This window comes from Macadamia integrifolia, unplaced genomic scaffold (genome assembly GCF_013358625.1).
Source record: "Macadamia integrifolia cultivar HAES 741 unplaced genomic scaffold, SCU_Mint_v3 scaffold571, whole genome shotgun sequence".
In the NCBI taxonomy this organism is placed as follows: domain Eukaryota; kingdom Viridiplantae; phylum Streptophyta; class Magnoliopsida; order Proteales; family Proteaceae; genus Macadamia; species Macadamia integrifolia.
This window is the reverse complement of record NW_024870489.1, coordinates 423,946-447,847: the sequence shown is the minus strand read 5'-3', so window position 1 is coordinate 447,847 and position 23,902 is coordinate 423,946. Positions and strand designations below refer to the sequence as shown.

The 23,902-nt window shown below is 38.5% G+C and overlaps 1 protein-coding gene across 9 annotated transcripts in view; it reads right to left on the bottom strand.

The window, feature by feature from the left end:
- LOC122069277 (PX domain-containing protein EREL1-like) overlaps window positions 1-23,902 on the bottom strand; it is a 45,152-nt gene that overhangs the window by 5,473 nt on the left and 15,777 nt on the right. For 3 of the 9 annotated variants that reach the window (XM_042633254.1, XM_042633260.1, XM_042633261.1), the window contains 8 exons: window positions 17,883-17,993; window positions 16,952-17,050; window positions 16,679-16,765; window positions 9,378-9,486; window positions 8,369-9,171; window positions 7,311-7,475; window positions 6,980-7,219; window positions 4,492-6,878 (listed from right to left, as the gene is read on the bottom strand). In XM_042633254.1, the coding sequence (XP_042489188.1) occupies window positions 6,816-6,878; window positions 6,980-7,219; window positions 7,311-7,475; window positions 8,369-9,171; window positions 9,378-9,486; window positions 16,679-16,765; window positions 16,952-17,050; window positions 17,883-17,993 (1,677 nt within the window). In that variant the 3' untranslated portion in view covers window positions 4,492-6,815. Of the gene's footprint in view, window positions 1-4,490; window positions 6,879-6,979; window positions 7,220-7,310; window positions 7,476-8,368; window positions 9,172-9,377; window positions 9,487-16,678; window positions 16,766-16,951; window positions 17,051-17,882; window positions 17,994-23,902 lie in introns of those variants that run through there. The other 6 variants (XM_042633257.1, XM_042633253.1, XM_042633255.1 and 3 more) reach the window with 6 other exon arrangements.

Here is a 23,902-nt window from a genome sequence, read left to right as displayed (position 1 = left end):
TTATGGAAAATATGAACTCCTACAAGTAAGCTACCCATTTGGCATGCCTGTGGCCAATCGACTTCTGAGAATGAAGGTACCTCAATGCCTCATGATCAGTATATAAAATAAATTCCTTACCAATGAGGTAGTGTCTCCAATGGTGTAGAACTTAGACGACTGCATTCAGTTCCAGATCATAAGTCGAATAGCGTTTCTTGGCATCATTCAATTTCTCACTATAGAAAGTGATGGGGTGTCCTCCTTGCATCAACACTCCTAACCCAACAGGCAAAGCATCTGTAGCTACTGCAAACACTGTCAAAGTCAGGTAGGCGTAGAATAGCTGCTTCTGTCATCTTCCTCTTAACAAGAGCGAAGGCTTTGGTCGTTGTAGTCAAGGATTAAAGAATCGGTATAGGTCACCGTATCAGTCGACCAAAATTAAGATACGTATCGGAGGGTATCGTATTGTGTCAGAGATATGCTAAGATACGCTAAAGATACGAACATAAATGGATATGAAACACCTTTTTAAACACTATTGTATAAAAAAATTGTTAAAAAAAGCTATTGATAATATGTATTATGCATAAACATTAAATTGAGGGTATCGCACTAAGAATTCAAGGTTTGTAGTTGTCCCATAAATGTAAAATCCTTGTTTCCAACCTTGATTTCCACTTTAGTTAGAGAGAAATGACTGGCAGCAACTTTGGAACAAAAACCCCTCAAAAAATCGTGTTTTCCTAAAAAATATCCATCTTGGCCATTATATGACCGTAGCACACTATATCGGTACATGCCGATACTCACCAATACATACCGATATTCACCGATACGTACTGATCGATACATACCGATACTCACCGATACGTGCTGATACTCATCGATACGTACCGATTGATACATACAAATACTCACCGATACTTACCGATACATACTGAAACGTATATTTCACCTCGATTTTATATTTTTCATAGAGTATCAGTACGTATCGATGGTGTATTGGTGCATATCGATATATATCGTAGGATATATATCGATACGAAAGGATTTTAAAAATTCCATGTATCGTATCGGTTTGTATCGTATCGGTCGACTAAATTTAAGATACATATCGGAGGGTATCGTATCGGTATCGAGATACTTTAAACCATGGCTGCAGCTGTCCATTCAAACTTCCCTTTACTTGCCTTCATGCACTCAGTAATAGGGGCCATAACTACACTGAAGTTCCAAATGAATCCCCTGTAAAAGGAAGCCAAACCATAGAAGCTACAGACTTCTATCAGTGTCTTTGGTAAAGGCCAATCAATGATGCTCTTGATCTTCTCTGGATCAGCTTCGACTCATTTAGAGGACACTATGAATCCAAGGAATTCAACCTTGGGCAGCATAAAGGAGCATTTCTTGAGATTTATATATAGCTTCTCTGCGTGGAGTACTCTCAGGACTTGTCTCAAGTGGTCCATGTGCTCTTCTTGATTTTTACTGTAAATCAAAATATCGTCAATGTAAACAACCAAAAAGCAACAATAAAAGGACGAAGTACCTGTATCATAACTCGCATGAAGGTGCTAGGTGCATTTGTCAGACCAAAGGGCATGACTTTCCAATCGTACAAGCCATCCTTGGTCTTGAAGGCGGTCTTCCACTCATCCCCAGAACGGATGCGAATTTGATGGTAGCCACTCCTCAGGTCCAATTTGGAGAAGACCTTTGCTCCGAACAGCATATCCAACATATCATCAAGTCGTGGTATTGGGAATCTATACTTGACTATTATCTTGTTGATAGCTCGACTGTCCATACACATGCCAAGAACCATCTTTATTCGGCATGAGTAAAGCTGGTACCACACAAGGACTCAGACTCTCAATGAATCATTTTTATAATAGCTCATCCACTTGTCGTTTCAGCTTGGCATGTTCAATAGGACTAAGTCTATAGGCAGATAGGTTGGGTAAAACAGAACCGAGTATCAAGTCAATAGCATGTTGTATGTCACGCATGGGAGGCAGCTCATCTGGAAGATCATCAGGTATCAGAAAAATCAGATAGAAGCTCTTTGATAGGTGTACTATACATTACCTCAGGTTGGGGAGTGACTTCCCGAGTAACAAGAGCCAAGACCATTCCAGTTTCCTGACTTGTGTGTATGAATTGCTTGCGGGGAATAGCTAGTAACTCCTTTCTAGGCATAGCAACTACTTTCTTCTCAATATCAATGTCTTTTTGGTTTGCCCTTAGAGCCTTTCATCGCTGCATTTCAGTGGGAACATATATCGGGTAAAAAATTGTAGGAATACCCCTCCATACAAATGAACACAGGTTTTTCTTCCCTCCAACCATAGCATCATTATCATACATCCATGGGCGACCAAACAATACATCTGTGAGCTTTATGGATATTACATCACACCAAACTTTTTCTTCATACCGATGAAGCTTCAAAGGAATTGAGCACCGTTTGTTTACCTCTAAGGTATGTCCATTCAGCAAGGATACCTTATAAGGTTGAGGATGTGGTTCAGGCTTCAGACCGGCTTTATCACAAAGGCTTCTAAAGTGACATTAACACAGCTACCACTATCAATTATCACTTGACAAGTATGCTCCCCGGATTTTATACATCTACAAAAAATATAAGTGCATCGCCAATCCTCCCCTTTGGTTTCAGCCACCAAAATGCGAGTAACAATATGTATGCCATAAGTGCCATCATCATTAGTATCTTCCGGGTCATAGTTATCATCGTCTTCATCATCCAAGGGGTATGTAAAGAGCTGATTCATCCTCCCCATTGGATTCTTCAATTTCAGCCACTGCATTAACCCTTTATTTATGTGGGCAAGGCTTAGTGAAGTGTCCTACCTCTTGGCAATGAAAACATTGTACCTTCTTGTTGCCTGTCATAGGTGTCTTTCCTTTGTAATCACTCCCCCAGCTTGATAACCAAACCTTCTACCTACCTGTGCTATGAGCTCCTCTGCTCGTAGGGCCTTGTCAAAGCAATGCCTCATTGAGTAAATATCAACAACACCATGTGGAATACTATAGTGACTGTGATGCGATGGATGGATTGCACCCACTAAAAGGTCCATCATCAATTTTATGGTAGATTGTGACGGAAGGATTGTCTTCCTCAAGTCAGTTGATGCATCTAGTGAGAAGAATGATGGAAGATACATTTACAAGCTATTGAAAGTGGTGGTTAACAATGTTGGGATAAAGAATGTGGTTTAGACTGTCACCAACAATGGGAGCAATTTCAAGAAAGCTGAGGAAAAACTAATGAACAATATCAAGTACCATCTATTTTGGAAACCCTATACATCCCCATTGCATTGATCTCATGTTGAAAGACATGAGAAATTTGAAGTGTTGTTGAAAAAGCAAGGAAAGTGACTACCTATGTATACAACCATTGATTTGCTCTATATTTGTTGAGGAGCAAATGTGGTGGTGACTTAGTGAGGCCAAGGCTGACAAGATTCGTGACAAACTATATCGCATTAAAGAGCTTTGAGACGAAGTCTGGACTTAGGTCCATGTTCACTTTAGAGAAATGGTTTAATTTGGAGGGTTCTAATTCTCAAGGTGTAAAAATGGCTCAGACACCTATTGCTAACGAAAAATTCTGGATAACCTCAAAAAGGTGGTGGGGATATTAGACCCGTTCGTCAGCGTCTTGAGGTTGGTCGACTCAAAGAAGGAACCACCTTACCAATCATTTGGCAGCAATAGAAATGATGAAGATGGAGGTGAAGGCATTGTACAAAAAGGGTAACAAGAAGTTCATTGCCATAATCATGTATCCTCTACATAGGCTAGTTAGTTTTACTTTATTCACCTTACTTGAACCTATAAATTTTGACATATACTTTACTTTTGCTTACTTATTATTTTGTATTATTTATTTTCAGCATACTATCTAAACCCCAAGTACCAATACAAGCATAGGCTTGCATTGAGAACCAATCTCATAGATGCAGTTCACGGCTTCACGCTATGGTGGAGGAGATTGAGACAAATCCAGCGGCATAGAATATTATCAAAACAAAGGTGAATGTGGTAATTAATAAATGATGCAATTATTAATTTAGGATATTGACACTAACTTGCTAACATTTGCACCAAACACTTGAATTAATACAGATGAAATCCTTCAGGAATGGTACTGGGTGTTTTGGCCGGGCAGCGGATGTTACGGGTCAAGAAGGCACTGCTACTGGTTGGTCCAATGACCTTATTCTTTTCGTTCATATTTAGGTACGCACCATCACGGCATCACCTAACAATCTTTTGTGGTTTTACGCAACTGAATGGTGGTGCAATATAGAAGATACTCACCCAACTTTGCCCCAAGTAGCAATTAAGGTGTTATCCTAGACATGTTCCACCACTGGATGCGAGCATTCCACCACTGGATGCGAGCATTCCACCACTGGGTGCGAGCGTAATTGGAGCACTTTCAACCTCATACACTCCAAGAGACGGAACCGATTGGGTGTTGAGTGGATGTCAGACCTTGTGAATGTGCATTATAATATGAGATTAAAAGAAAAGCACATATGCCTTGGCATAAAGAATGATACCTGCCCAATCAATCTTGCCAATATCTTCCAAATAGATGATGATGAGGAAGATCCCCTTTATGAGTGGGTTAAAGATCGAGGTGAGCCTAGTGGTCAGCCTAGTAGTCATATTGCTTCACAAATGGATGTTAACATTGATGAATATATGTCAGAAGAGGGCAAAGTTCACTCAGAGACATCCCGTCCATTTGAGTCTCACCCCGGTGCTAGAAATCAAGAAGAAGAGCATTGGCCGCCTTCATCGTCTTCCACTCGGACCCTTGACCCGACCCAAGGCCATGATGATGATGATGATGATGATGGTGATGGTGGGTATGATGACAATGATAGATTAGCTGCCCTGCGGGAGGATAGCATGCATCAGGACTCAGTGCCACAGCCATCACCAATCAAATTGGCAAGGGAGACTAGGTTCACCCATGCCACGAAACAACAGAGAGGCTACACTTAAGGACCACGCCATAGGTTCCGACCTGAAGATGAGACAGCTAGGATGGGCCAAAGCATAGAAATATCCATCTTGTCTGGCATAATGGAAGCCATGAGTTTGAGACCGAGGATCTGGGCATTGGCGTGCACTAGAATTATTGACTCGAGCCCTAGCCCAATATATCTTGGTGATAGTGGCTTTGAGAGTGTCGGATCAGTTGCATCGAATTATGGATATTCATCGTATGGTGTATATGTCGGTGCACCATCCTTTGAGAGCATTGGTTCCTTTGGATTTGGTGGTAGGTTTGGACAGTATGGTGGATCTTCTAGTTCATTTCGACAGGAGGGTAGTTCAGGTGGTGGGTCATATTTTGTTGACAGCATCTCTGGGTATCCATCCCAACCATATGTGCCACCTCCACATCCTATCACTTTGAGTGAGCCATTCCCTACGATGGGACACCTAGGAGATGTTGATAATGAGTCTTATAGATGGGCAGTGATAGGCTTCCAAAACAACTGGGCCGAAAACATATCATGGGACTCATATTTGGTGCATTTAGAGGAGCGGCTACAATATTGTATTGGATCTACATTATGTTTTGTTTGTTTCAAACTTTTAATCATGTATTTCCCATTTTTAGTTTGTTACTTACATATGTAGTACAGTTTTAATAAATGTAAAACAGCAAACTTGCGTTAGCACCACAAGTATCACTTTAGGTTTGTTTTTTTTTTTTTTTTTTTTTTTTTCATGAAACTAATTCTTTGAATAAGTTAGAAGTGTCAAAAATAGAGCATACACAAAAAATCAGACAAAAAAAACACAATTTAGGGATTGAAACCAAGGTTCCCTTCATTGCAAGAAAATTTCCGAAAATTCCTTGGTTTCCTCAAAATTTCAGATATTTCAAAAATTTTGACCGAATTTTCAGTCTGGTCGAAACCCGATATTTTGAACCTTGGTTTCATTACTCATACTTGTCACAGAGATTGTTCTGGAGCAATTGAAGGATGGAATTGCAGAATTTGAAGTCATTTCTTCACCTGTCGCCCTGATTTCTAATACAGGTTAGATATTCTTTAGGTTCCTCGGAGGTGGCAATCATCAGGTCTTCAATAGAATATGATCATCTCTATAATTGTTTACTCGGGCTGCTCAGATTTTCATCTTTCTTCCTATGCATCTCTGATTCCGGCAAGAGCTCCAAATTGGATTTCTTATGCAATGAAAAAATTTCTATTTCTTGACCAGAACAGTATTCATTGACTTATTTTAAGAAATCAATCTGAAATCAAAATCAAAAAGCAACCAAAGAGAACTGGAAAAAGAAGTAAAATGGATAACAAAAAAAATGAAAACTATTAACACCATCCATTAAAGAACACTAGGCATGAAACTGCAAGGAACAGCATACGAATTTCATGATAATTGAAGTATATTAGCACAAAGAAATGCCTCTTATAATGCTTCTACAATGCAGTCTTTTCTTATTCCCTTTCTAATGAACCAGGAATGCAATCCTTTTTCATAGTGAAACTGATTTCCAACAGCTATATGAAGATTTAGAATTGTATAAAAGCCATATAATTATCTTATGAATTTGGGAAAGCCAAAAATAGACAAGTGAAAGAAATAGAAAATAGATTGCTATTAGAGGATTTAGTATAATAGCTTGCAAGAAGCTACGTCACATTCAAGTACATAGGCATGACATAGGCATGCAAATGCATAGCATAAATACAAGCAAGAGTAGTCTGGGATGTTTTCAGTCTTGTTACCCTTACTCATCATGATCTGATTCAATCACCTAGATTTGGCACATTATGATATTGTTCACTTTTTTCAGCAGCGTCAATATATAACTACATTCAAGGAAACATCAATTAAAGAAGAGAACATTATTAAACTAATCAAAAACCTCGACCTTCCTGTACACGAGAAGTTTTTAGAAGCATGAAGTTACCTCTAACTCAGATTTTTCCTTCAGTGATCGACTCAGCTCCTGCTTTAGATTCGATTGAGAACTTCTAAGAGATTTAACCTCCTTAATGAGAACTTTAACATCTGCTTTCGATTTCATCTCTAGTTCTTTATGAAGTTTTTGCAAATTTCGAACCTGTTCTCCAGTTGAGTCCAACTCTTGCATCAACAACTCCTCCTGAACAGCAGATACTTTTGTTGACTCTGTACGAACCTTTTCATCCTGCAATATTCTCGTGGTCATTTATAGAATCACTGAGTCATCAATTCAAGTTATTATCAATGAAAGGACTGCCAAAAGCATAAAATAGAACCTGTTCAGACTTCAACTCTGACTCCATCTCCAAACACTTCTTCTGAAGTTCCAGCATATCCCACTGCATTTGGGTAAATCTTTCCCTTTCAATTAAAATGGCTTGCTGCAGATTTTCTTTGGCTTTCTCTCTTGTACTTTCAAGTTCCACATCCAAGTCCCTGACCTGATTAGGTGCAATCACAATAAAACTGGTCAGGCCCACAATATTAGAACAAAATGAGAATCACATGGTCATTTCAAGTATTGTACATTTTTCAAGCTCAATGGACTTGTTTATGGTAGAAACATAACAAAAGATTTATGATCAGAAAGAAAATTGATAAAGTTTGAGCCCTTAATCAACGCAGTCAGCAACATGTCCTCACATTTCTGACCAAATATTTCACAGACCCAGAAAAATATAATACTAGCTCTCTCTGCTAACAAATTGAAGAGAAAATATCATACATATCAAACATAGCAAAGTCCCCCCCCCCCCCAAAAAAAAAAAAAAAACACAGTAAACAATTCAGGCTTTTGTCTAAACATCAAGGGCTATCAACTGATGGGCCCCATCCATGCTCATCCTAGATCCATATGTTTGGGAGAGTGATAGGATTAGAACATCCATCGAGGGCACTCACATAGAAAGTCAGTATCCTGGGAAAACAAAAACATCACAAAGTTCATACTCAACCCTTCACAATTAACATGGACAGCTGGAGGAAAAAAAAACTACATCGGAATATTATGGAGAAATCTAATAGAAAAATGGGAACACTTTCAGATACTCCCAAAATGTGATTCTGGCGACAGTTCAAAAGGTGGTCTTTTATCATTTTTCATTAGTACAACACGAAACCCCCTCAACTATGCACTCAAAATCCCAACATAAATGGAAAAATAGAAAAAATAAACAAAGGAGAATATTGAAAAACTCAATATTGACCACAGAAAAAAAATTAGTGAAATATAACACCAGATGAAACGCAATAAAGACTTGAGTAAAACTCATGGTCCAATCAAGTTACAAATACAAATAACGCCACAGAATGCATAGGTATGTTCTGCATTCACCTTTGTTGTAAGGTAATCTTTCACAGCCATTTCTTGGTTTAGTCTTACAATAAGATCCTCCATGTCTGTTTTTGCTGTAGCTAATCTCTGCTGCATGGTCGTAAGGACTCTATTCATTTTGTTGCGCTGATTCAATTGAAGAACTATCTGTACATTTTCTGGATACTGCATGTCTATGGTTCCAAGAATTTCAGAAGTTCGACCTTCAGCTCCTCCAGGAAAGTCAAGGGATCCATCACCATATGAAGTAGCAGCACCAAAATTTGATATTTCGCTACCTCTTACAGAACTTATGTCACTTCCAACACTCTCAGCTGAGAGCTTCCGAGTATGACCGGCTACTTTACCATGCTCAGGTTCAGATAAGAGCTCCATCTTTTCTCTGGAAAGAAATGCAATCTTTGAAGCATCTCCATTAAATGTATCCCGGTTTATAACACTTTTTTCTCTTCTGGTATGAATTTTGTGCCTAGGAAATCCTTCCAGCTGCTCTAGAATTGAATCACCCACAGAAAGACCATTATCACTAGGTATGCCAAAATTTACAAATGCTACAACAGAACTGGCCAATTCTTGATCCAATGGTAGATCTTCAGGACCAATTTCGGAGCTATTATCCCTTCCTTGCCTTGGTGTTCCAAGTTCAGATGTCTCATAAGCATTATCACTCCCATAATCTGATGTGATTGATGAACTACCAGCGAGAAAAGAAACATCTGAATTGGGTTGAACTTCAAGCGAAGAAATCATGGTGTTCCCAGATGCATTTGCTTCTCCACCGCGCTGATTTGCTTCATAAAATGCTGAAAAGAAAAACAATGTGACTAAAATATTAAAACGTTTATAAGGGAAAAAAAGCTATATATAAAAAAAATTTCCATGCCATTCTAAATTTGTCAATTGAGAAACCTCCATAGTTTGAACATATAAGATAATGCAAGCTACTGTATTAAAAAAATGTCTAAAAGCCTAACAAAGACGGGGTGGGGAATAAAAAGGAGCCACCTACAAGACCTAGCAGCCGCTTCTAGCTCAAGAAAGGATGCCACTGGAACACTTCTAGATGTATCAATGTCGGACAGAAGCTTTCCCATCCACTCCTCCAATAAACACCTTCGCTGTGACAAAACTAATCATGTTGAGAACATTAATCACCCATATAGACAGTAGATAGACGGTTTCCAGTTTCTAGGTGAGTTAGGTTTGTTCATGTTCCCATAATGTTAGAAAGCATTTCACCTTGTAGGCTTGTACTTATGTACAGTATTTTCACGGCAACTGAATAACAATATAAACAATATTAGACCTTAATCAGATAAGTAATTTCATGGCAAATGCTGTACTTATGTACAGTATTTTCACGGCAAATGAATAACATTGAGGACGATGTTTTTAGAGGCTGATGTTTTACAGAGAATAAAGTGAGATGGATGAAGTAGAGAGATGCTTCTAGAGTATTGTGTGACCGGCATATCCCTTTAAAGCTCAAGGGAAACTTCTATAGGACTGATGTGCGTCCAGCTATGATGTATGGGGCAGAATGTTGGACAGTTAAGAAGAGCCAAATTCAGAAGCTATGTGTAGCTGAGATAAGGATGTTAAGATGGATGTACGGGAAAACTATAAAGAATAAAGTAAGGAATGAGCATGTTAGAGCTGATTTGGGAGTTGCTCGATCAACGAAAAACTCTAGGAAAGTCTTTTGAAGCGATATGACCAATGTTCAAAAGAGGCCTGAACATGCCCCAATAAGGAGGAGTGGTCAGATTCACATTGAAGGAGCCAAAGAACTAAGTGTAGGCCTAAAATGACCCCATAGGAGAAGTGGTGAGGAATAACATGCATAGTCTCAGTCTTGTCCCAAGTATGACCTCAAATAGAGCCTATTGTAGGGAATAACAACACAACACAACACAACTCAGTCTTATCCCAACTGAATGGGGTCGGCTACATGGATCAAAGAGTAAAAAAAAAAAAAAAAAAAACGTATTGTAAGTTGTTAGGATTTATTGATTGAAGGGTTCACAGCACTATTCACATGAAATAGTGTTGTGAAAAGCGTTCATGGGTACTGTTCACGTGAACAGTAACTTTATTTTTTTCTTTTTCCTTTTTCTATGTCTGTTATGTCCTTTATGCCCTTGTTAGGGTTTTGTCACTATCATATATATTGAATGAAATGGGCAGCCTCAATAAGACAGTTGTGAGTCAAAAAGTCACAGCCATATCTCTCTCCTCGTCCTCCCTCTTCTCTTCTTCTTTCTTTTCCCTTTTTTATTCTTTATATGAAATCAGAGTGAGTTGTCTCTCTGTGATTGCCAGATTGAGAGTCGTTTCAAGGTTCTATGGTTTATGGTAGGGGTGTCAAAAAAATCTAGTCAACCCGAACCAGCCCTAGCCCGCCCTGAGCCCGAACAAGGCTTGGGCTGAGATTTCAGCCATAGGTTGGGTTAGGGTTGAGATTTTCAGGCCCAAGGCAAGGTTGGGTTGGGCCTAGGTTGAGGTCTCAACCCAACCCAACCATGTGTATTAAGTATATAATCATATAAATATGCTATAATTATTAATGGATACTTAAAGAAAAGGGTCTTTCGTTTTCCACAATCTACACATACGAAAACTTTGGTCTTTGGCCTTTGCAATGCATCAAGATCAAGCAACCAAGTAACCGATAGTATTGGGTTGGACTGGATTGGGTTAAACTCGGCCCAATCAGGGTCCATTAGGGCTGGGTTGGGCCTAGGCTGACATATCCCAGCCTGACCTAGGGCTAGGTTGGGCTTGGGTTAAATTAAGAGACTTTAGGGTTGGGCTGGGTTTTAGCCCATTGACACCCCTAGTTTATGGTGAAACCCTAGTTCATAGAAAAAGAAGAACTAAGGTTTCCTTGGAGATTTGATGAAAATCATACTTGAATGTTTCATTACTGTTGCTTGCAAACAAGCACTTTTTCCTTTTGGTTTGATTGTTATTTTGGAGGGGATCAACCGGTTATTGGAATCGATTTTCTTAGGATCCATTATTTTATTGGGATCAATTTTTGTTGGAAGGGTTGTTGTTTGGATTTATTTGTGTTGGAATAATCATTTCTTTGGATCGATTCTTTTTATCAACTTTTTGGATCGATTTCTTCTGAAGATTGAAGGAAGATCAAGTTAGTGAAGACATGATATTTGTCCATTTTTTTTACAATAATCGATTTGCCAAGGCTTTTGGGAGCTATTCGACTCTTGTTTTTTGGGATCGATTTTTTGGGAGAAGACTCTTGAGATTGATGCTGTTAGGATTGAAGGTTGTTCATAAGATTGCTTTTTTTGGGGAGAAAAAAATTTTTTTTTTTGGATCGACTTTTTGGGAGAAGATTCTTGAGATAAATTTTTTTGGGAAAAGATTCTTGAGAACAGTGGAAGACTCCTTTTTTTGCTACATCATCACCTCTATTCCTTTGAAGGTCACTCCAAGTTGAAGATCTACATACTTCCAAGCCTTGAAAAGGTAAACCACTTTCCCCAAAACCTTTTTTCTTAAACATTAACATAAATACATGTTGGTTAGGGATAGATTTTTTATATGTTAAGACACCCGAGGCTGATCTATGACCTCTCCACATCATTGGCGGTGAGTTTGAGTAGAAGGGATAGTTATTATTAAGGCGTCGCCTTAGCAGTGGCTAGGTGCTAATGTGTTTTTTATGGGGTGAAGCGTGAGTCACCTTATTGGTAATGCACTGTTTTTATTTTTTATTATTTTATTTTATATTCCATTTCTCTGTGTTCTAGTGGATTGTGTACAAAAGTTATGTATATTGCATCACACCGGATCACATAAAAGTGCATAATAATATAACCCTCAGTCTCACACGCCATGGCTTTGGCTTTGGCTTTGGCTTGGGGGGTGAAAATGAAACCCTCCATTCTCTTCCTCCTCAGTTGCGATTTTTTTTTCTTTGTTCTTTTACTTTTCACACTCAGCTCTTGCTCCCGCCTACATCGACTCTTGCTCCTGCTCCAGCTCCGACGACAGGAACTCTGACTCCGGTAACCATGAACCTTGGCTCCAGTAATGGATTGCAACTCAGATTGTCACGGTTTGTTCTCTTCTTCTTCTCCTCCTTCTCTATTGTATTTTTTTTCTTCTTGCCCTTCTCCTCATCCGACCTCAAGTCTCTGTCAAGAGTTTCTTTTTTTCCTGCTTGTTCCTCAACTCTTCTCTGTTGCAAAATGTTTTTTTTTTCCTCTTCTTCTTGGCCAGTGGTACCCTAATTGCAGTCCCCCCCCCTTCTTCTCCTCCTCCTCCAACCTCGACTCTTTTGTTGATTTTTTTTTCTTTCTTCTTGACCAGCATAGGGCACATTGAAGTTTTTTCCCCCTTCTTCTTCTTGACCAGCGGTACCCTGATTGCAGTTTTCCACCCCTTCTTCTTCTCCTCCTCCTCTGTTGTGCTTTTTTTTTCTTGTTTTTCTCCTCCGACCTCGACTCCTTTGTCGAGTATTTTTTTTTTCTATTTTGTGCTTGCTCATTGACTCTTCTCTATTGCATTTTTTTTTTCCTTGACCAGCGGTACCCTGATTGCAGGTTTTTTCCCTTCTTGACCAGCAGCACCTTGATTGCAATTCCCCCCCCCTCATCTTCTTTTTCTTGATCTGCGGGACCTGATACAGCTCTGATTTTGTTGTTTACTTTCCTGTCAGAACAAGGGCTCTCCTGTAGTGGGCATACCATGTGCGTATACATGACAGAAACTAACCAGTTGTTTTCTGGCTCGCTTATAAATTTTTATCAAACTGATTAAATGTAATGCATCAAGTGATCTAACAAAATCTCCAAAGAAGTCTTATTATTGACACAGAAATACTTGGTTTTATTGATATTATGACTATGCTGAGTTTTTTTTTTTTTTTAAATGAAGATGAACTTAGTTTATTCACTTTACTGATTGGGTTTTTTACGATTGGTTTTTTTACGAATATCTTGTATTGGTATGAACTTTTAATCTTTATTTAGCATATAAGTAGTATTATAAAATTTTTAATATGCTATTTGAGCCAAATATAATGGCTATATAAAAAATAAACACTAGAACGCTTTATTCAATAAGACGACGCCTTATACCCGCCCTATCGCCAAAGCGCTTTGAAAGACCCTCAAACGCGTTGGTCGCCTCACCGCCTTAATAACTATGCCTCACAGTCACAGCAGAGGAAGTGGGCATTGGCGTCCCCATCATTTAATGGAGAGAGCACCTGGTCGGAGTACAGTGTTGGCGGTGGTTATGGACCTTATTGTCAATTCACTGGGATGGGGCATACATATGGTTCATCCATTCCTAGTATTGACTATGGCTCTCAGTCACATGGTGGTGGCTTTGTAGATAGCTTATTCTCCTACCCAGCCCAGCAGTACATGCTGCCGGAAGTATTAGGTTACAATGGCTCAATGGCAGGTTCTTCTTCATACTATGGTGGTGACACATACCCTCGGATAGGTTACTTTCAATACGTAGATGACTCCTTTTTTTGCAGTTGTGGATAACTACGTTCGATACTTCTAGCACAATATGGTGTGGCATGCATTTGTGGTCAGTCAGAGGAAAATACACATTGACTCTATCATACTGGACGTGGAATCCAGCCAAACCATCATAGTTCTTTTTCAGTAGACAGTCGTTATGATTAGAATTGTATAGCTAATATGTTTGGGACTTAGGATATTGCCATATTGGGACTTTGGGACTTGGGAGTTAGACTTGGAGGAGATAGGAGTGGAAGGCTTGGGAGTTAGGGAGTTACATACTATATTACTAGTTAACTCTAGTACTCTAAATATTAGTTAATTAATCAATAATATGTTTTGATGATTAATATAGAAGTAGATTACAAAGTAACTACCCCCAAAAAATTACAACTCCAAACCCCAAATCAAATAGGACTCTTGAATTATCTTGATAAAGTACATCAATAGGAATAGAAAAACTACCAGAAAAGACCCCAGAAATCACTTAAAAGAACAAAGATTAACTTAAGAATAAAACCCAACATTTAAGAACCCAAACCCCAGGAGAGAGAAAGCCTGCGGCTAGGGTTTTAACGGGTTACCTGTGGCTGGAGCTAGGCTGCTCAGAATGGGCTGCAATTCAGGTCTATGGTAGACCTGTGTATGTAGAACAAAACCTCCAAAGATGGAAGCAATCTGCCAGCTGATGAGAGAGATATGGACTTTCCTGATTTCTGGCCTGAACAGAGAGAAACAGAAGATCCTCCAAGAATCAAGGACAGGCTGCCTGGGCAGCACCGAGATGAGGATCGAGTGATACTTATCCTGCTGGAAACACCCTCTGAAAAGGATTTGTAATTCAGTGGTCAGTTGTGGGTGGTACGGGAATCGATGACTTTTGAAACTGAGTACTTCTTGCTGGCTGATTCTGACTCTAACTGGACTGAACAGATCTGAACACCTCCTGCAGATTTATCACAGCAGTAATGACTAATAACAGTAACTTTAAAGTGAAGAAAGAAAGAGGAAGACAAGAGAATTGTGGGTGGGATTGGCTATCTCGGCCCGAGCATCTCACCCACAGCTATCTCGGCTGTTAGAAGAAACCGACTGCAATCTTTATTTATTCAAATCTGAGAAATAAGAGTACAAGAGTTCCTCTATAAATAGAGGGCAGAACTAGCTAATAACAGTCATAACAGAACTAGGAGTTGGACCCTAAATAGGACTAGACTAGAAACCTAATTGGAATAGGTAATTACTAGTCACTTAACTAATAGCCACTAATGGGCAAGTTACATTGAAATCAATGGGCCCAATGGCCCCTTATTAACTTAATGAAATAACTTAATATATTAATAACCACTTAAGTGGACTTTAAGTGGAGATCGACTATCGCACTTTGGGCTGGGCTCTCCTCCTGCGGCAGTCCATGATGGATGTGGATCTACATCAATGATGGCATGGATGCATTATTTACTTGCTTTAATATCATTCTATGTCTTGTTTTAATAAAATTTCATAAAATTCTCTATGCAACAAGTCTCTAGCACAGTAGACGGTTGCTGCCAAACAAGGGTACAACTCTAAAACACCACTATGTTTTATTATTTTTGCAAATGTAAGTTCTAAACATGTTTATTAACATTAAAACAAGCTCCCCACCAAGTTTCAGACCATAATATGGCCGTTTGACCACCGAAACAAGCCAGCGAGTCAAATATATATATATATATATAATCGTGAGATTTTGGTATTTCGGTGGTTTCAAAACCACTGAAACGAAATGAGAATTCAAACCTTAGTTTGATCGCAGTGACGGGTTGGTGTTCGATCCGACGACTCCCTGCAGTGGGAAGCCCAGAAGGTTCCTCTTCTTCAAGCTATCCTCCTCTCCTCTCCATTACTCAAGCTGCCACTGATCTGTTCAAGTTCCCAAAGTTAATAGATTCAGTTTTACCTTCAGTTCTGCCCATAAAATTGCAGACTTTGTGAGTAATTTTCCAGAACCTGCCCAGACCAAACAGCCATCAGTTTGAGCTGAATTTGGATCGAAGGTAGGCCCTACCCAGAGGGAAACTCGACCCAAAGGGTAACCTTTTCTGTCCAGGGGTCGACAGATACTAGAAATATCTCAATTTTTTGTCTTCTAGTGACCTATTCTGCCCAGATTTGAAATTGATGGACCTGCCTTGATTTCTGTTGGTTTCTTTGGGTGTTGGATCATATTATCAGCTGGTTTTAGACCTCTTACAGTCCCTGTCAAGGCCCTATCATCTATTGATAGTCCTGTTCACAGATTCTTAAGAGTTCTGTAATCAGGATCTTACAGACTTGGTTTTCCTTTTTAATTCTGAGTTGTTTTTGTGGCTGTTCTAGTTTGGATATTGGTTGTTCTTTGGGAATATCCTGCAGCATTGGGATTAAGTTTGACTTGTCAACCTAGTTAGTTCTACATTACGTCATTACCAGGACATGAATTTTCTAAAACACTAAGGCTCTGTTTGGTTTCGAAAATCTATTCTTCATTGTGTAATGCTCTATTCTTTGGCTCCCCAACATCACTAACTTCTGTTTGCTTCTGCATGATATTAATTGTCAAGAAGAAAGGGTAGCACTGATTTTAGATGGCAGAAGAATGAACCCAAAGATTTATACATCATAAGCATAGGAATACTCTATTTTGTTTTTCATTTATTCTTCACTGTCTAATGCTCTATTTTGTTTTTCAGTTCTAGAAATGACATCCGTGGGGCATATCTCAAAGATTTATACATCATAAGCATAGACATAAGAAATAGAAAAACAAGTTTCCTACCTCTTCTAAAAGTGTCCGGCTTTTTAGTCTCAGAAGACCCTTTGGAGGGGCTGGGGGGAGATTTTTCTTGGGAAATTCCCTTTTAAGCTACAAAAGAAAGCCATTTGTGTAAATAACCAGAAATACTTGAATATAAATGAAAGTAAAAACAATATTTTCCTGAAAAAGCCAGGGGCAAACCAAATGCCCACAATGAAGCTAATTTTGCACCAAGACACATCACAAAAAATAGATGTTTTACACTAAAACCTCAAAGAAAATTATTAGACTTACTCCAGTAAATAGTTTTAGGAAATCATTGAATCTATGCGGTATTGCTCGGGTAGTAGTAATCCCTTCTGGTGATTGTATACCAACTTGAACCCTGTAAAACTGTAACCTAAAGAAGTCAAAACAGAAAATGCCTCAAGCAGGAAGGAAATTAAAAAAAAAAAATTGTTTGAAATTTATACACAACGAAAATGTAAGATTTGGAAAAACCATGTAGGAAAGATGAAAACTCTTGCATCTATCATAGAAACAATCTTACTACTTGATGATTTCAGGAAAACACATTCCATGTTTTAATCTATATTCGTTCTGAACGGTAGGATCACTTTGATTGTGAAGAAAATTTAATATCCATGCAATTTTTCAAGTTCAATAAAACCAAGATTGAGAATGAAAAAAAGAAACAAACGGAGAAAAAAGATTTATTCAAAAAAAAAAATAGCATTTGTTTTCATTTAAGAAAATGAACCAATGTGTGAATAAAACAAAGCAGCAATAACAACAATGTCTGCACCTGTGCTTTTGAAGAAAGAGATAGTGAGTAAGAAGAGAAAAATCAAAAAGTGGTTAAAAATCAAAAACAGTATTAACAGGTACCAGAACATGTGTGTGTGTGTGTGTCCCAATACCTTTCCATTAATTGAAAAGACTACCATAAAGCTTTGGACGTCATTATGACATCATGGTTGGCAAAGAGGAATTCATCATTTTCTCTCGTGCCATTATAGGAATATTGGGAACAAGATAAAATCACTCCCCAAAAGCGAATAAACAATATAAAGGATCACATACAAGAGCCTAATTTAAAATTGCAAGTACATATCATATGTTGATGTGCCAAAATTAGTACCAATATAAGGAAGCAACAGCTAATACTTTCCATGGCTAAAGGCCAAAAAGTCATTTAAGTGGGGGAGAAGATGATAATTCTCACCACCACAGGATCTGAATCTCTTGACATGGGTAGGAGGATCCACGAGGGGATTATGACACAGTAACTCCATCCCGTATGAGGGTCATGTGGCCAAACAGTGTCTCGTCCATCCTATACAGAAAAATGAAATCTCATATAAGGAAGAATACAAAGAATTGCAATTGCCCCAAACATATGGCTTAGTAATTATAGAAAGGCCCAGGGTGACAAGTGTTTAAGCCCCCAAAGCAATCGGTTCATGTACTTCACTGCATCCAAGAGGTTGAGGGCTCAAATGTAGCTTAGCTAGAAAATGAATAGACTAAACTAAAATTATCATTTAATACTAGCAATGTGAACAGAGCAAATTCAAATCAGATATATAACCAATCAATTCTGATTAAAATATCTGGCATCCAAGGATTAAAGTATCGGTATCGGTCCCTGTTATCGGTTGGCTAAATTTAAGATGCGTATTGGAGGGTACCATATCATATCGGAGATACACTAAGGTATCCTAAAGTTCAAGGATTAAAGTATTAGTATCGGTTGCCATCATGGTTCGAAATCTCGCTGAAATTTCGGTATTTCGGGCGGCTTCTTTTTTTTTTTGTCGAAACGAAATAAGGCACGAATCAATATGTGTACCATATTGCGGTCAAAATTTTGGTATTTCGGTATCTCGCCGAAACGATACATTCCATGCCTTATAAATACATAATTTCGACTCTGTCTCACCTGTCTCGGTGGTTTTGGTTCCATTTGCATATTTTGAATGAAAAACACTCCAACAAGCCACCAATTAGCCACATCATCACACATTTTGACTTCCATTGGACTTCTACAAAAAGATCTACACATTCAAAGCTTAGGAAAGATAAAGTTCTTTCTCCAAAACCTTTTTTTTTTTTTTTGAAATAGTACATAAATACATGTTTGATGCTTGTAGATTTTTTATATGTTAGACACTAGAGGCCGATCTATGACCTCACAGAGTCGAAATTTTTTTTTGGTAGATAAATATTTTTTTTTCTGGTTTAAAAATTCATTTTTCATTAACATAAATTGTTACTTTTTATGATAAATACTGCTTTAATGGATATCAATTATATATATGTTAGTCACCAATGGTTGTTCTGCGACTTCCATCAGAGTGAAATTTTTTTCCAGCCTGTAATTATTTTTTTTTTATTTCCAAAAAATATGAAAAATAGATTAATATTTGAAATAATTTAAAAAATAGGGAAAATAATCTGTTTTGATTTTAAAAATAAAAGAAAAATAGGAGATTAATATTAAAGTGTTTTGGAGCGTACTATATGCTTGTTATGTTATACCATATTTGATTTTGTTATATTATGTCATTAAAATATTTTCTAAAATTGATTAAAAAATAATTTTATGTAAGAATAAAATATAAGCAGCTACCATATACTATGGTGGTGATACGTACTCTTGGATAGGTTACCTTCAGTATGTAGATGACTCAGTCTTTTTGACAGCTATGGAGGACTACGTTCGATTCTTCTCTTAGACTATGATGTGGCATGCATTTGTGGTGCAGTCAGAGAAAATGCACGTCAACTCCATCGTACTGGGCGTGGAATCCATTCAGGCCATCATAGTTCTTTCCAGTAGATACTAGATAGTAGATAGTCATTATGATTACTATTAAGTTTGCCTCGAATTCTTAACCCGTTTTGAAGTTTGACCTAATCCAACATATTTTGGTCGCGACCCGAATGGGAAGTTTATTGAGATCTGTGATGGAAGCAGAGGGGTTGGGCCGATAGGCCCAAGCCCGGAGCCCAGCACTGATCTCGTATGGGGATCAGCCCAACCCCAGAGCCCAGCACTGATCTCGTATGGGGGTCCGAGGGCATAGCACCCGCGGTATGGTTTAACCGAATCGATCACGACCCGATGGGTCGACCTGCGACTTGGAGTACATAATGTACTGTTGTCTTGTTGAGAAAGATTATTGTATTTTGGGGGGGGAGGATTTTGAGCTAGGGTTTCAGAGCGAGTTTTCTCGCTGCTGCTTGGGTGTAATCTCTCTTCTGTATAGTAAAACATCTTCACCCGAGGACGTAGCACACCACCCTGGTGTGTGAACCTCGTTAAATCTCTGTGTTGTGCAATCTGTCTTGGTTTATTCATCATATTTCTTGGTGCTTGCTCTAACAAACTGGTATCAAAGCTTTGGGTTACTTCGATCCATGGCTTCAACGAAATACGATATTGATAGGTTCGACGGCAACATCAATTTTAGTCTATGGCAGGTTCGAATGATGGTTGTTCTTAAGCAGCAGAGTTTGAAGAAAACCCTATTTAGGAAGGCAAAGAAACCAGCAATTATGTCCGATGATGATTGGAACGATTTGGATGATAAAGCCCTTTCAGCTATTCAGTTGTGTCTTTCGAATGATGTTCTACTGGAAGTTCTCTCAGAGAAAACAGCTGCAGAGTTATAGGTGAAGTTAGAGAATCTCTACCTCACCAAATCCCTCACCAATAAGTTGAGATTGAAGAAACAACTGTATACCATTCATATGGGTAAAGGTACTTCTATTAAATCCCACATATCTGAATTTAATTCTATTGTTACTGATTTGAAAATGATAGATGTTAAAATAGACGATGAAGATTTGGCCCTATTATTGTTATGTTCTCTGCCTCCATTTTATAAGCATTTTAGGGATACCATGATTTATGGTAGAGAGACAATCTCTGTTGATGATGTCAAAATGAATCTACAAAGTAAGCAGAAGATTGATGATGAATTGACGTCTATAAATAAATCTGATGGTGTTGGTTTGATAGCTAGAGGAAGAACAAATGAAAGGGGTTTAGATGGTGACAAAAAGAAGGCTAGATCAAAATCTAAGCATAAAAATTTAACCTGCAATTACTGTAAGAAAAAGGGGCATATTAAATCTGAATGCTATAAGCTTTTAAATGAGCAGAAAACAGATGGTGGTGCCCAAAATCAACAGAAGAGAGATGATTCTGTAGAAGCCAGTATTGCTGAAAATGAGAATGAGTCTGATTCCTTTTGGTGACTGATGACAGAGTCAGATCACGGGATGAATGGGTTTTTTACTCTGGTTGTTCCTACCATATGTGTCACAATCGTGAATGGTTCTCCACATATGAATCAGTTCGAAGTGGAGTTGTGTTGATGGGAAATAATGCCTCTTGTAGGACAATTGGAATGGGAACGATCAATATCAAAATGTATGATGGCATTGTCAGAACCTTGTCTAATGTCAAACATGTCCCTAATTTGAAGAAGAATCTCATCAGTTTAGGCACTCTTGATTCACATGGGTGCAAGAATACAGCTGAAGGTGGAGTCATGAAGATCAGCAAGGGTGTTCTCTTGTTGATGAAAGGAATCAAGGTTGGCAATTTGTATGTGTTGCAGGGTACTACAGTCACTGGGTCTATTGCAGCAGCTTCATCATCTGTCTAAATCAGATGTCACAAATTTATGGCACATGAGGTTAGGCCATATGAGTGAAAGGGGGATGGCATCATTAAGTAAAAGGGGTCTGTTGTGTGGTCAGAGTACAGGAGCAATGGAGTTCTATGAGCATTGTGTGTTTGGGAAGCAAAAAAGAGTCAGTTTCAGTACTACTATTCACAGGACCAAGGGAACTTTAGATTACATTCATTCAGACCTATGGGGGCCCTCCAAGGTTGCTTCAAAGGGGGCTGGTGCAAGGTACTTGCTTACTTTCATCGATGATTTCTCCAAGAAGGTTTGGGTCTATTTCTTGAAACACAAAAATGAAGTATTTGTCACTTTCAAATAGTGAAAGAATTTGCTTGAGAAGCAAACCGGGAAACAAATTAAGAGCTTGAGAACCAATAATGGCCTAGAGTTCTGTGAAGGTGACTTTAATGAGTTCTGCAAAAATGAAGGTATTGCAAGACACCATACAGTTGTTCAAACACCCTTCGCAGAATAGAGTGGCAGAGCGTATGAATAGAACCTTGTTAGAAAAGGCAAGGTGTATGTTATCAAGTATAGGATTGGGCAAGGAGTTCTGGGCAGAAGCAGTTAACATAGCAACCTTGTTGGTGAATCGATCTCCTTGCACAGCTACTGAGTACAAGACTCCAGAGGAAGTTTGTCAGGTAAGCCTGTAGACTACTCCAATTTAAAAGTATTTGGATGTCCTGCTTATGCACATGTGAATAAAGGGAAGTTAGAACCTAGGGCCAAGAAATGCATTTTTCTTGGGTATGGATCTGAAGTTAAAGGATACAGGTTGTGGTGTCCTGATCCAAAGTCTCCAAAATTCGTATTAGCAGAGATGTTACTTTTGATGAATTTGCTACGTTGCATCCAAGGAAAGAAGCTCCTGTTCATTGTGATAAAGGTCAAGAAAAATCTAGAGAGAATGTAGAGTTTGAAATTGGTGGTTCATCTTCAAACAAATCACAATCTACTTCAGTTCAGCTGTCTACTTTTACTGAAGGAGATAGTGCTCAAGAGAATCAAGAAGAAGAGCAGTACAACATTGCCAATGATAGACCAAGGAGGACTATTAGACAACCATAAAAGTATGGGCATGCTGAATTTAATGCTTATGCATCTTGCAAGAAACAGGGCCGATCACTGATAACGCTGAAATCTCTTTGGTTGTCTCCAATCATGAAATGGGTAGGAGGTCTTTCAAAGATCAAGAAACGTTGAGATGATAGAAGATGAGGTAAGAGGAGAATCTGTATAGATAGAAGCAACAAGAAGGGAAGAAAGCAGAATTCCAGTAACTATTATTTGTCTTGTCTAAAATTGATAGTGTGTGTATTGATTTCTAAATCTAAATAACATGATGAAGGAAAATAAAGGTTGTGCAATCAAAGTCAATTTCTCCCTTGTCCTTATTTTCTTTTTCTCAAATGGTTGATTGCCATGAATGAGATGGAATCTCTTCATAAAAATCAGACTTGGGAGCTTGTCAAGCCGAGAATAGGGAAGAAAACTGTTGGCTGCAAATGGGTCTTTAAGAAGAAGGAATCCACCTCAGGTGTTGAAGATGCAAGGTACAAGGCACGATTGGTTGCAAAGGGCTACAGTCAGGTATAAGGAATTGATTCTAATGATGTTTTCTCACCTATTGTTAAGCATAGTTCTATTCGTGTCCTACTTGCTTTAGTTGTTATGCATGATTTGAAGTTGGAGCAACTTGATGTGAAAACAGCATTCTTGCGTGGTGAACTAGAATAACAGATCTATATGCATCAACCTGAAGGGTTTGTTATTGAAGGTAAGGAGGACCATGTATGCATGTTGAAATCCCTATATGGTTTGAAACAGTCTCCTAGACAGTGGTATAAAAGGTTTGATTCAGTTATAGATAGTTTTGGATACTGCAGGTGTCAATATGACTGTTGTGTTTATTTCAGAAAGCTCTCTGATGGGTCATTCATATATTTGCTACTTTATGTTGATGATACGTCGATTGCAGCAAAAGACAGGAATGAGGTCAACAGGTTGAAGGAACAATTAAGTTATGAACTTAAGATGAAAGATTTGGGGGCAGCAAGGAAAATCCTTAGTGTGGAGATCAAGCATGGTTTTAAGTATCTCCGATACCGATACGATACCCTCCGATACGTATCTTAAATTTAGTTGGCCGATACGATACACACCGATACGATACATTGAATTTTTTAAATCATTTCGTATCGATATATATCCTACAACACATACCGATATGCATCAATACACCACTAATACACATCGATACAATACGACATGCCTCGATACGACTCTATGAAAAATATAAAATTGAGGTAAAATGTACGTTTCGGTATGTATTGGTATGTATCGGTGAGTATCGGTATGTATCGATCGGTACGTATCGGTATATATCAGCACGTATCGGTGAGTATCGATATATATATATATCGGTACGTATCGGTGAGTATCGATACGTATCGGCGCTACGGTCATATAATGGCCAATATGGGTAATTTTTTAGAAAAAAACGATTTTTTGAAGGGTTTTTATTCCAAAGTTGCTGTCA